This window comes from Danio aesculapii, chromosome 3, assembly GCF_903798145.1.
Source record: "Danio aesculapii chromosome 3, fDanAes4.1, whole genome shotgun sequence".
In the NCBI taxonomy this organism is placed as follows: Eukaryota; Metazoa; Chordata; class Actinopteri; order Cypriniformes; family Danionidae; genus Danio; species Danio aesculapii.
In genome coordinates, this window is record NC_079437.1 from 30,815,396 (window position 1) to 30,830,820 (window position 15,425).

General features: G+C 37.7%; 1 protein-coding gene across 1 annotated transcript in view; it reads left to right on the forward strand.

The window, feature by feature from the left end:
- Positions 1-14,870: 14,870 nt before the first annotated feature.
- The window catches only part of mylk5 (myosin, light chain kinase 5), a 36,845-nt gene continuing 36,290 nt past the window's right edge, over positions 14,871-15,425 (forward strand). The window contains exon 1 of the mRNA XM_056452699.1: positions 14,871-14,994. Within this exon, the coding sequence (XP_056308674.1) occupies positions 14,871-14,994 (124 nt within the window). The remainder of the gene's footprint in view (positions 14,995-15,425) is intronic.

Genomic DNA, 15,425 nt, shown 5'->3' on the forward strand with positions numbered 1-15,425 from the left:
AATTGGACAATAGAGGATTTCTGCTGCGACATGGTAGGGTCAGAAATGTTGTTGACCATGTCCATTGCTTTATGACCTCAGTATACTCATCAGATGGCTACTTTCAACAGGATACCACACCATGTCATAAAGCGCAAATCATCTCAGACTGGTTTCTTGCACATGACAATGAGTTCACTGTACTCAAATGGCCTCCACATTCACCAGATCTCAATCCAATAGAGCACCTTGGGATGTGGTTGAATGGGAGATTCACATCATGGATGTGCAGCCGACAAATCTGCAGCAACTGCATCACATAAATATGGACCAAAATCTCTGAGGAATTTACCAGTACCTTGTTGAATCTATGCCACAAAGGATTAAGGCAGTTCTGAAGACAAAAGGGGGTCCAACCAGGTACTACTAAGGTGTACTTATTAAAGTGGCCGGTGTGTATATATATTCAGTGTAGGAAATAACACAAAATTTGCATATTATGATGATTTCTGTGAGATCATGTTGACATGTAAAATTCAACATTACCATCACATGATTAAAATAAATTAAAAAAAAGAACTGAAAACATTTATTTAAAATTCTAATATTACACAGTAATGCATTTATATCGTATTTTTGTTCAAATAAATGCTACATTTAATTTACAAATATTTAAAAGCTTACTGTCCAATCTCATATTATATATTATATTAATATGTTGACATTATTATATTTAAAAATAAATTTTAGTAATTATTTTGTGTGTAAATGCACATTTTTGTTGTGATACTAACGCTATTGTTCCATATGATAATGACTATTATATTTTGTAAGATTCAATTATGAGGTAGACTGTCAAAATAGAAAGATATTGTTTCACAAATGACAAGAATGATTTGTGAGTGTGTCTGAGCAGTCTGTGCATGTTTGCTAGCCTGTGTAGATGGATGCATATTTATCTTTGTATTAACATAAGCCTGAGTCTGTGGGTGGATTTGCCAAAGGGAAGTCTTGCTGTATCTTTGTGTGTGTGTGTGTGTGTGTGTGTGTGTGTGGCAACAACAACTTGTGCTACCAGCTGCTGTTGAGAAAAGTGACGACAGCTGTGTTATGGCTGTGTGTCTGTGTGTGATGGCTATTTACAGAGCAGGACACCCAGAGAGGATAATGATGGCCTTCTGTGTGAGCTGAAGATCACCACTGACAGCAGCACATTGAGATGGAGCGAAGCAGAGATTGAGAGATTATGCGCCATGATTCAGTGCTCGATGCCAACTATGCAAAAACGACTGTCGGTTACAAACACTAGACTGTTGTGTTTTATTGCATCCCATGCCAAATTTAGAAAGTAAATCACACACTCTTTTCACTACGAGAGTAATTTTCTTATTAATACTGTGAATCTATCAGTTGATCTTAATTTCTGCACATTTTTAATACTAAAGTTTGTGTTACTGTACATTGTGTTAATTAAATTACAAAAAGCACTGCAAAATATATCGCCTCACAGCAAGAAGGTCGCCGGTTCGAGTCCCGGCTGGGCCAGTTAGAATTTCTGTGTGGAGTTTGCATGTTCTCCCCATGTTCGAGTGGGTTTCCTTCGGGTGCTCTGGTTTCCCCCACAGTTCCAACCCAGGCTCATTCTGACAGCGTACTCCTATATACAATTCTGAAGAGAGCAAAATACGTCCCAGGAGCTACGTTTTTTGCAGTTTTTGCTTTCTCGAATACACGAGAAGCAGCTGTGTACACTTTTTCAGGTCTCAATTTCTCTCGCGAGTGTCATTCGCAACTGATGTTCTCATATAACATGCCGCTGTAGACTAACTGACAGACCAATCGACTGAAACCCCCACCCTCCCCCTTCACTAAACCCAACCAATAGTACTTTAAAAAGCACCAACTGACCCACCCACCCCCTTCCCTAAACCCAGTCGCAGTGTTTTGAAAAGCAAGGAAAAGTCCCCTGATTTTTACCACGTTTTCAGATTTTACCAAATTCTTTACTTATACTTTACTTATATTTTGGCTTCTGTTTTTGTCTCACCTGCTTTCTGGAACCATTCTTCACCAGACTCAAACTCCGCTATACGGCCTAAGTCCACCGACATACATGTCGAGATAGATGAAATAAAGATGAAATGCAGCCAAATGTAGCTCTGACTACATAATTTGCAATCTCCAGAAACGTATATAGTGCAAATTTTTCAGAATGAGCCAGAGCCAGTGAATTGGATTAACTAAATTGGCTGTAGTGTATGAGTGTGTGTTTGAATTTGAAAGCGTATGGGTGATTCCCAGTACTGTGTTGCGGTTGGAAGGGCATCTGCTGCGTAAAACATATGACGATATCGTTAGTGGTTCATTCCACTGTGGTGACCCCAGATAAATAAGTGGCTAAGCCGAAGGAAAATGAATGAATGAATGATGTTTGGTGAGGTATGGTGACCCATACTTCCAGACCCATAGAATACGTGGTCTGCTTTTAAAGTGTTAGTTCACCCAAAAATAAAATTGTTATTGATTACTCACCATCAAGTCATTACAGTCATGTCATTAAAAACCCCAGAGACCTTTTGTTCATCTTTAGAACACAAATTAAGGTATTTTAGATTAAATCTGGCCTGCAAAAAAAGGTTTTTAGAGCTTTGTATATTGAAAGGAGGATTCAGGGGTTTGTAAAGACATGAGGGTGAGTAATTAAAACATTTTTTTAACAGTAATGAAAAAAAAAATTTTTAAATGTATTTTTTGTTAAACTTACCATTTAACCCATACAAGTGCACACAATTCAGTTCATATTGATATCTATAGTGCTTTTGCAATGTATATTGTGTCAAAGCAGCTTAACATAAATGAAGAAAAGAGAATAAAAAAATATATATTTCAGATCGTAGGGGTGGCATGGTGGCGCAGTGGGTAGCGATGTTGCCTCACAGCAAGAAGGTCACTGGTTCAAGCCTTGGCTGGGTCAGTTGGCATTTCTGTGTAAAGTTTCATCTGGGTGCTCCGGTTTCTCCCACAAGTCTAAATACATGCAGTATAGGTGAATTGGATAAGCTAAATTGTTCGTAGTGTATGTGTGTGAATGAGAGTGTATGAGTATTTCCCAGTATTGGGTTGCAGCTGGAAGGGCATCCGCTGTGTAAAAAATATGATAAGTTGGCGGTTCAGTCCACTGTGGTGACCCCTGATTAATAAAGGGACTAAGCCGAAAAGAAAATGAATGAATATCAGATCGTGGAACATTCCAGAAAATCAGGCCATACTGATTCAGTGTGGTTTAGAATAAATGTTCACTGTTTGGTTTAATTCAGTTTAATGCCACATCTGAACTGAATTAAACTAAACAGTGAATATCTATTCTAAACTGCACTAAATCAGTTTTGCCTGATTTCTGGAATGTTCCACAATCTGAAATATTGTTATAGTTTTTGCTGAAGGACGATCCACTCGAGAGAAACTCCACCAATGCGCACCTTCACTGGTCCTGAACAAGCGATGACAGTGGCAAGGAACCAAAACTCCACCACATAACAGAAGTGAAGAGCAAACTTTGCGAAAAACCAGACTTAGCCGGGGCAACCAGTTCTTCTCTGCCAAAACATCTTGTGCAGAGCTTCAGTCTGAATATTGTGTGCTTGAGAATGGAAAGCATCTGTCATGGAGAAGATGCAGGTCCAAGTAGGTCACCAAACAGAATCGTCTGTCACTGAGGTTTTTTCAGGAATCATTCTTGCTCTCTTGACTCATCAGCGATCGCAACATCCATCTGCTCTAGATACGAGTCGGATCGATGATTATGTGATCCTCGGGATACCTCAAGTTGCTGTCACTAAGTGAACTCACACCCATAGCAGCAGTGCCTAGTACAGAAAGTCAATAGCTATCAGCTTTCAACATTCTTTATGAGTAAATGATCAGTTCTGGTGAACTTTCCCTATTATATCTGTAAAATATGCCAACGTATGCTTTAATTTTGCTTTAAAGAAATTGTTTCCAAGAAAAGATAATTATGCCACAATTAAAGGGGTGGTCCACTACGATATCATATTTTAAACTTTAGTTGATGTGGAATTTAGCTGTGTGAACATAAACAACATCTCTGAATGTAATACGCTCAAAGTTTCATGCAGAGGGAGACATTGGCTTTTACAGAGTTAGCTTAGCAAAACCTGCAGCGGATGAAGTTTGGGGACTACAAAAAAATACATACAGGCTAGTAAGATCACAAACACTTCAGGTTACGCGCATTCACCACGCGCATATACCCCGAGCAGCAAAGGCTGTTTCTGTATTTGGGCTTCCAAAAAACACAACACAAAAAGAGAAGTGCTTACAATTAAATTTTAAGTATGTACCAGAGAATTATCAATAATATATAGCTAGCATTTGACAAAGGAGAGCTTCCAGAATCTCTCTCAGTTCAGTGTTGGATTCAGCTAAAAACTCCTTAAAGAAGGAGCAGCTCCAACCAGAATAGACGAAGCTGAGCCACAACCTGTATTTTTATTTGCTAAAACTGATCTACGACATGCACATGCACAGCGTTTACAGTATGTTGTAGCGAGGACGTAAACAAAGACGTAAACAACGAGAAATGCTGTTTGACACAGCTAACAATTTAGCTACAAATTCATATTTATCCGTCAAACCGCTAAACACCCACAATCTTCAGCAGCGCTGCAATGTCTCATTATGCAGCCGCTTTCCCTGCGCACTACATCTCAAATAACAAACTCAAAAAAGATATGTTTCATATTACTGCTTACTCCAAATACATGTAAGACCCTTGTCAGATTTTATTGTAGAGAGCAGGCGTGAGGTTCAGCTGTGTCCTTTGTGTCTGATTCAGGCACAAACTAATATGGCTAACAGCTAATCTGACTGACAGTGTTTGTTTACACAGCACAAAAGCATGTGCTAGTAGAGGAGTGACGCTTTTCCTTGTGACGTGGAGCCAATCTGCAAATCAAAGCACATTATGATAGCTGACCAATGAGAGCCTCTTGAGGGCGGGCCTTTCAGAGGAACTAGGAAATATGATAGTGGTTTTCATGTTAGCGGAGTATATGTATAAAATCAAAGTTAGGTACTTTATATAAAAAAAAACATGATTTTCTATATGTGTAGTATGAACACACACTGCTTTGCACCCCATAAACACAACCAAGCCTTAAAAATGCACTCTGGACCACCCCTTTAATTTACCTCCAAGCAATCTTTGGATTAGATCTTTAGGACTAATCATTTTGCCTTCAACTGTATATATTATTTATTTTTGTGTTTGGATATGTTTTGGATTATAGCTTTTAAATTTCTTCATTTTTTATAAAGTAATAACAACCAATAAGTAATTCAATTTTAATTTGAAGCAAACAATTTAAAGGCAAACAATCACTTCAGAGAGAGACTTTAAAAATGCTTTATAGCTTAGCATAAGCACTCACACACATGCAGTGGGTGCCTCCAGCAATGTTATAGCAGCTTCATTCACCCACCGTCCTTGTTTAAGTTGCGGTATCTGTGTACTGTCCTGAACAAACAGTGATGGTTAGCTGTGAAAGCTGGATGGTAGTTTGGTGTAAAGTGCCTGTGACCACTGCATGTGTGTAGACTGACTCGCCGGATGGAGGTTTGGGTTTAAGGTGGAGCTGAAACACAAATCTCTCCTCTCTCTCTGCTCTTTTCAGGTAATGAGTTACAGCTCTGGCTCCTGACAGGCGAGTCGCTCTGCGTCAGGGCTTTAATAGAGGCCTTTAAAAACGGCTCATCCTTAGGAATTTACAATCCTACTCCCACACACACACACACACGAAAGAGACAAGGTGGCTAGCAAACAGTCGTGTCGGCCTCAAATTTGAGCCGAGCGGAAATGTAGCGCTGGAGGCAAAATGACGGCAACAAGTTCAACACAGAGAAAGACTGAGTGAGGGGGAGTTGAGCAGTTTTTGCCTTTGCCGTCTGAATGTCTGTGTGTGTATATGTGTGTGTTGATGGGCTGTACATTTGCTCTGTAATTTCTCCCTCCCAGAGTAATCACTTCCATCTGGGACCTGCCCAAAGAGAGGGAGAGAGAGGCCCAGATTGGAGGTAAGGGTGTTTGTCTCACACACAGCTTTACAGTATATGAATCTCTACTCTTACATCTCTGAAAAAGACAACTGGTTTGATTAAATGAGAGCTCAAGCTTTAGTTTTAGAAGAGTGAACCTAAAAACAAATTGTAATTTAAAGATGGAGGATGATAAATATAGCAAAAGCAAGTTCATGTAACAGGAAGTGAGTGCAGGAGAATGATCTATGCAACCGCCTGAAAAAAAAAAGAACTGTGGCAAATATGTAAAATGATATGACATTCCCTGTTACTGTACTTACAGTAGAGTTAACGACGACATACTGCCATCTGCTGGCCATTGTCATTATATTGATCTTTTTGAATTCAGGACGAGTCCAAAAAGGACTGCAAATCGGCTAAATAAAACTAAATAACTGTTAAAAATGGAAAATAAAGAAGAGGGGAAATATTATTATATGATATAAAATAGATATATAAAATAGAATATTTGAGATATTTGGAAATGCATATGTTTTAATTAGAAATTAGACCCAGACAAGTTTAAGCTGAAAACTAAAATTAATAACTTAATAATTAAATAAAACTAAAACTGAAATTAAACATATTAATTATTAAATAACATATTTAAAAATATATATAATAATAATAATAATAAAATTAATATATAAAATATTAATAAAATGGCAACCATTCATAACAACATTACTACAAATTAAACAAGTTAAAATATATAACATCATATCATACTCAAAAATATATATAAAATATGAACTAAAAATAATTAGGAAAATATAAAAATAACAGTTAATTCAAAAATATTGTATAAGTGTAAAACACTTAAAACACTGCTAATCTGTTGTTTTCATTTGTTCTATTATTATTATTATTATTATTATTCATTCATTCATTTTCTTTTCGGCTTAGTCCCCTTTATCAATCCTGGATCGCCACAGCGGAATGAACCGCCAACTTATCCAGCACATGTTTTACGCAGCGGATGCCCTTCCAGCTGCAACCCATCTCTGGGAAACATCCATCCACACTCATACACTATGGACAAGCTTACCCATACCGCATGTCTTTGGACTGTAGGAGAAACCGGAGCACCCGGAGGAAACCCATGCAAATGCGGGGAGAACATGCAAACTCCACACAGAAACGCCAACTGACCCAGCCAAGGCTCGAACCAGCGACCTCCTTGCTGTGAGGCGACAGCACTACCTTTTTACCATTTAGCCAGTTCTTTTTTGCTTGTTTTTTATTGTAATGTAGTTCATTTATAATGCTCCTATACATATACATTAAATCATACACAAACCTAAAAAATAAATACAATTACCGGCCACTTTATTAGGTACACCTTACTAGTACCAGGTTGGACCCTCTTTTGCCTTCAGAACTACCTTAATCCTTCATGGCACAGATTCAACGAGGTACTGGAAATATTCCTCAGAGATTTTGGTCCATATTGACATGATAGCATCACGCAGTTGCTGCAGATTTGTCGGCTGCACATTCATGATGCGAATCCTCCGTTCCACCACATCCCAATGGTGCTCTATGGGATTGCGATCTGGGACTGTGGAAGCCATTTGAGTACAGTGAACTCATTGTCATGTTCAAGAAACCAGTCTGAGATGATTAGCGGTTCATGACATGGCTCGTTATCCTGCTGGAAGTAGCCATCAGAGGATGGGTACACTGTGGTCATAAAGTGATGAATATGGTTAGCAACAATACTCAGGTAGGCTGTGGCGTTGACACAATGCTCATTTGGTACTAATAGGCCCAAAGTGTGCCAAGAAAATATCCCCCACATCATAACACCACCCCCACCACCAATCCCAGTAGATCAGCAGTTTCTGAAATACTCAGACCAGCCCGTCTAGCACTAAAAACCATGCCACGTTCAAAGCCACTTAAATCACCTTTCTTCCCCATTCTGATCCTCAGTTTGAACTGCAGCAGATCGTCTTGACCATGTCTACATGCCTAAATCCATTGAGCTGCTGCCATGTGATTGGCTGATTAGAAATTTGCGTTAACGAGCAGTTGAACAGGTGTACTTAATAAAGTGGCCGGTGAGTGTATCTATTCAAAATTATTTTAGTTCTCCTTTTTTACCAGGTTAAATCCATATCATGTAAACCTCCCATAGGTATTTCATGTCCTAACGGCCATCTCAGAAACTCAAAGCAAAATCAAAATGATCAAACAAGGACTCTGTGTATATGCGTGTTTGTGTATAATTCCATACACCACAAGAAACTGCACGACTAAATATACGGCATTGCTTTGTGCTGAATCTGTCACTGAAGTGTTGAAAGAGTGAGTTCAATAGCAGCACTTTGAGCACAAGCCGACAGCTGTGAAGAATTAGACTGCTCTGAAGTTCATCCAGACTCTGAAGAAACATGCGAAATACATCTAAACATACAAATGAAATAAACCACACTCAATCACTGAGCAAATCTTTGTGAACGCCACAGGAAACTGCACAATGTGCTTCAAAAAACAACAACTACATGGTGCCTTCAAGATCATTCATCATGGAAAGTGCTGCATGCTTTACTCATGAACACACTCTGACATATTTGTTTTATTCCTGTTTGCATCTTTACTATATCCACATGGTGCCCGGCCGAACTAAAAAGAGGTTTTCACACTGATGCCATAGCACAGAAGAACCATTTTTGGTTCCCTAAGAACCTTTTAGTCTTCATACATTCATTCATTTTCCTTCGGCTTAGTCCCTTATTTATAAGGGGTCGCCACAGCGGAATGAACCGCTAACCATTACAGCATATGTTTTACATAGCGGATGCTCCTCCAGCCGCAACCTACCCACACCCAAACACTCTCACATTCACACTCATACAAGACAACCAATTTAGTGGGAAACCAGAGCACCCGGAAGAAACCAATACAAACACAAGCAGAACATGCAAACTCCACACAGAAATGCCAATTGGCCCAGCCAGGACTCGAACAAGCAACCTTCTTGCTGTGAGGCGACAATGCTAACCACTGAGCCACCGTGCTGCCCCTTTTAGTCTTTTTATAGAGTAAAACAGTGTTTCTCAACCACGTTTTTGGAGGACCACCAGCTCTGCACATTTTCTTTGTCACCTTAACCAAACACACCTGATTCAGATCATCAGCTCATTATCAGAGACTGAAAAACCTTAATGGGCGTGACAGACAAAAGAGACATCCAAAACTTGCAGTGTTGGTGTTCCTCCAGGAACATGGTTGAGGAACACTGAACTAAAATATCCTTTATAATTATTATTATTATTATTATTTTTTTTGGTGCAATGAAAAGGTTTCATGTATGTTCAAACTTCTACATGGAACCATCAGTATACCAATCAAGAAGCTGTATTTTTAGTGTATTCAAGTGTGAACCAGATTTCAGCTGAAATACACCTGAAAAGTCCATAAAAGCTGTGAGACAATAATAATAACGCAGCACACAACTGTGGGTCAGATGATAAAGCTGAGATTTGACCACTCATTTCTGCAAATGATTGACTGAAAGGATCAAAAGTCTCAGACACTCAGCACACAGATGTTTTCTGATGTTATTCCTCATTTTTTACACTAGAGTGCGCAAAAATCTCACCCTTTCAAATGTAGAATAATTGTAGAAAGTTTTCTGTATTATTTGTTTACAGCCATATCTGGAGCTCCCTGACTTCGTTTGTAAATAATTCATATTCATTTTTAAAAAAACAGACTTACTTTTATGGTCTAGTAATAATTAGGTGCCTACCAGTGTCAAAGCAATAATTTTCATTATTTTATATTATTGTTGCTGTTGTCGTTTGTATTGCACTCCATCTATTTCATTTTTTCTATTTTCTTTTATTAAACAGGTGAAAATAATCTAGCATACATTGTTTTGATGAGAATAGCAGCCATTTTCTATATATAACCCACCCCACCCATTCCTGCCAAAAAATGATAAATAACTACACAAATTGAACAAATCAGAGCCAATAACAAGAAGAGAGAGAAAGAAAGAATACAAAAACAAATACAATACATAGAAAATACTACAATAAATAAATACGCTTACCTCGGCATTTTACTTTTTACAAGAACAGTTTTAACAAAGGTAGATACACTGGACTTTCACAAATAGATTAAATAAAGTGAACAAAATTCACAATAGCATATGTTTTATCTTAGTTATTGCACATATTCAAGAGGTAATAGTTTTCAATAATTGTCACATCTTGCTGTTTTTTTAATTATTATTGCAATTATTTATCCATCAGCCATTAACAGAGACATAATTATTATTCATCCAGCAATAATTCCATACATTCATTATTTATTATTAAATAATTGTTGTTGTTTTTGTTGCACTTATTCATTTATTTACTTTTAATGCAAAAATAAATGTTATTCTTCCAATGTAACTCATCTATCAGTGTCACATCTTTCTTTATTTGTTGTTGTTGAGAATATTCATGTTATTATTGTTGTAGTTTCCTGTTAAAGCAAAAAATACTATTATTCATCCAGCAATAATTATGTATCTAGATTAGTCACATGGTTTCCATACTTTTCTTATTAATAATAATAGTTTGGTTGCTGTTGTTGTAATTACTAATCCATTTATTTGTGATGCTATAATAAATATTTAATAATTATGAAAAATTTTAATTTATACATATGTATCTATTCACTTAGGTGAATTGGGTAGGCTAAATTTGTCCATAGTGTATGTGTGTGGATGTGAGAGTGTATGGGTGTTTCCCAGTGATGGGTTGCAGCTGGAAGGGCATCCGCTGCGTTAAATATATGCTGGATAAGTTGGCGGTTCATTCCACTGTGGCAACCCTGGATTAATAAAGGGACTAAGCCAAAAAGAAAACGAATGAATGAATGAATGTTTTCCTCTATCACGTCCCTATGTTTCAGAGGACGTAAAGGAAATCCTCTTCAATATTTGTCAGTTTCTTTGTTTTTTGTTTCCAGTTATTCACTGATTGTTTTTCAGGATCTTCCTGTCTGCATTCCTGCCACAACAACATTACCCGTGCTTTGAAGAGCAGATTTTGCACAACCTTAAACAGTAGCCAATCACTTAACTCGCCATAAAAACTAGCCACTGGCAAGCACGTTACATTTCATGTCATTACTACAGTATGTTTAGTCTCCACTACACAGACATAGTGTATGTGTTTTTCTGCATTACTGATTCACACGCAAGGTCTCCGGTGGGGATGTTTGGGTTTCTCTGTGGATGGCATGTGTAAAGCAAACAGTTCCTCATCGCACATCACTGCACACAAAGAGATCTGCTGTGATTTCTGATCATTACTGAAAGATTGTGTGGCTTGTTTCATATGTAAACGATCATCCGCATCTAAAAATGCATCAAATGGTTCTCAGAAACTGATAGGTGTGACCCAAAACTTCATCCTCTTAAAGTTTCTGTTGGGTTTCAGGGGTGTATTCCAGAAACTAAGGTTAACTTACCCTTTGCTAAACCCTGAACTCTTGCTTGATTAACCCAGAAGCTGGTTCCCAGCAAATAATGTTGTGTCTAATAGACATCTAAACATAGACAGCTTGGGTAAAACAAGGCTAAACTTAGATAAAATCTAATAGGTGTCAAAGAATAGCCCAAAACTAGACTAGTCGTCAAATAGACCGATTAGACAGACGTTATATGTGTGGTCATTCATTTCTGTTTATTTGATGACTAGTCTAGTTTTGGTCCATTCTTAGACGTCCCAGACAGTTTAAATTTAGCCTTGTTTTAGCCAAGAAGACTGTGTTTAGACATCTATTAGACATCTTTTAAAAACAATGCTTGCTGGGTTATATTAGAAGTATGTTGGTTCCAGATATCTTCAGAGCATAAGTTGTTATGGTTACTTACATACCCTGACAGTTATCTCAGGTTTAGGAACTGAAAGATGAGATTGTCCAGTCACATATCCTTAAAGCTATCCAGGTACTTTATGTCACATATCCTGCTTTCTGGAATACTGTCAACTGTTTTGTGTGTTCTAGAATCTCCAGTCGGATTCCTGAACAGAATCACATGCTTTGTTGCAGCTATTAAGTTCTGTTCAACAGACAGGTTGTTTGGGTTAAGATTCTCGAAAGATGAAAAGTTAACATCGCTGCTGAAGAACTACACTGGTCAGCCTACTTATTTTATTTATTAATTCTTATCTACTTACCTATTTATTTATCATTGTATTACATTGGCAAGCCAGCTATTGACAGTTAATAAAAATAAACCTAAATCTAACAGTACCCTCATTAAAAATGCTTGATTTAAAGATAGTATATGGTGTTTACAATAAAAAGCGATGTTTATTAGGATTATTTATTATATTAGCTAGCTCACATGACAAACACCAATAGACAGTCTAACGTTGCCTGTTTGAAAATGTGAGTGTAATTTTCACACTGACACAAGAAAACCCAGTGACCACTGAAATGTTTGCGTTTGGTCAGTGTTGACTCACATTTACAGTTATCTGCCATGAGTGATGTACAGTACAAAATCTATAAAACATGATCTAGATCAGGTAAATAACCAAATGTTTATCTAAGCTACAATTCAACTGCACTGATGCTTGGTTTACAATATATTGTAAATTACTATCTATACTGTCTACTATCTATAGCAGGGGTGTCCCAACTTGGTCCGGGAGGGCCAGTGTCCTGCATAGTTTAGCTCCAACTTCCTTTAACACACCTGCTTGGAAGTTTTTGTATACAAAGAGCTTGATTAGCTGGTTCAGGTGTGTTTAATTAGGGTTGGAACTAAAATATGCAGGACACCGGCCCTCCAGGACCGAGTTTGGGCACCCCAGAGCTATAGAAATATTATCTGTAAAAATAAATCTGTGCAATACAGATCATGCATTGGCAGCTCATTAACAGTTTTTCTACAGTAATTTACTTGACCAATCCAAATAATATATGACTTCAAGCTACAACAAATGTTAATAAAGTCACTTTTTTTGTAAACCCTTCAACATTAAATGTTGTCAGAGCAGAAATCATGGTTCTATAAAGCAGTTTGAAAGAGTAAATAAATGGAGACACCCATGAGTCACAAGCTGTGGTCAACTGTTAATCAATGGATATTTTTATAGTGCACCAATACAGTTACCATGAGAGATTTCTTGCTCCACACACTGATGATAAACAACGGAATAAGGTATAAAATGAATATATATATATAAAATCAAGTAAGGCTATGAATACTGTTACTGGGTTACTGATTGGTAACTTTTTGAAAGTACAATTGTGTACTCTTTAGGTAATATTATGTACCCAGTGGGCACTAATGTGAACATTTAAAGGGATGATTCACCTAAATCGGTGGGCAATTATTTTTTCCAATGACCCACATTAGACTCTGGGGCCAGACCAATACCAATTTAATTAAAAAAAATAATTAATTCTGTGAAACTATTCAATAAACATTCAAAAAACATTCATAAAGTTTGAAAAATAATCAATTTTACACAAAAGTATTTTAAAGACCAGCATCACAGTTTCAACTTCATATAAATCCCCTTTTGTTGACAAGCAATTTCAGACCTGCGTATTGCAAGGCCCTCTTTGAAGTTGAATTTAAATTAAATTCCAAAAAATGCCTAGGTCTGACATATATATAATAATGTATCCACTATTTACTCTTCCTCTTGTAGTTTCAAACCTTTATAAGTTTGATGATAAGATATTTTGAAGTTTGATGTTAAAAACGTGTAACCATTGACCAAAAAACAATTACTATGGAAGTCAGTGCTTACTTATAGAAAGGTTTCCATTCATTCATTCATTTTCTTTTCGGCTTAGTCCCTTTATTAATCTGGAGTCACCACAGTGGAATGAACCGCCAATTTATCCAGCTTATGCTTTACGCAGCGAATGCCCTTCCAGCTGCAACCCATCACTGGGAAACATCCATACACACTCATTCACACACATACACTAAAGTCAATTTTAGCTTACCCAATTGACCTCTGGAAACCGGAGCACCCAGAGGGGTGCCCACGTAAACACAGGGAGTACACGCAAACTCCACACAGAAATGCCAACTGACCCAGCTAAGGCTCGAACCAGCGACCTTCTTGCTGTGAGGTGATCGTGCTACCTACTGTGCCACTGTGTCGCCCGAAAGGTTTCTCAAAATATCTTTTGTTTAACAGAATAAAGAAACTCAAACAGGTTTGAAAATATAAATCTTTGAGCTACAAACATGTTTCCTTCTTTATTTCTGAGTGTGTGTACTAGAACTTGCCATCATAATGAGACAATCAAGCACAGGTTACTTTTTTTCAGTGGAAATGAACACACAATCAAAGTTCAACTGATAAGAGAAAGGTACTGAGAAGTGTGTGACCTTTGATTCTATTTTTAATCCGCTAATGGTGTATTTGTGAATATGAAGATTCAAACAAACACCACAAACAAAACTACACACAATAGTTCATTTACCAAAGTATTAATGAATATACTGTTGCACACACATCAACAACACTAAGTTTCACAAAGAGCCTCTCTCGTTCTCTCTCTCTCTTTAACCACAATCCGAGTCATTTGTGCAAAGAGAAACTGTGCTAAAGATATGTGTTGAAATGGTGTGAGAGTGGAGAGGACTGAGCCCTGCCTGCACACCCCAATGAATGAGTGATGAGGAGGAGCCAAAACCTAAGAGATGCAGAGCAGAGACATGTGTGCGCGACACAGAAAAACACAAGCCATCAGAGAACAACGCTGGGAAATGACTGGGATTTTATGAAGCGGGTGTAAAACTGAAAGGAGAAATGAGCACTGCTGATGGAAAGACACGCTTTGTGTCCACTTTAAGGATACAATTGTCCGGCTTCCAGTCAAATGGACAGGGGTCTCGACCAGTCTTGAAGAAGCCTGAAGACATATCAAGTGCAGGCAAGTCTGGAAACGTCTATAGTGGATGTACAAATGAGTGTTTGAGTCTTGTGTCTGTCAGTATTTGCATTCTCAAGAGCGCCTGTTTGTGTTTGTGTGTATGAGGTTGGACAAGTGTGCTGGAAACTTGGCTTTAAAAAACTAACAAGATGTTAATTGTGGTTAGATGTGTGAACTCTGCAGGAAGTATTGATCTTATGACAAGCCCTGTCAAGAGTCGTCAAAGTTGATATAAAATGTTTTGCTGCTTTGTTTTCACTTTCGCTGCATTTGGATAGTAACCTCAGGTGACAACTGGAATTCAGCCAGATTTAGACAGGGAAATGATGTGCATTCTGATTCAGGAATTCCCCACACTTTGTTTACTATTTGTTTGAATTGATTTCAGATTGAAATAGGCTTATTCAAATCTGACACCAAATGAAAATGCT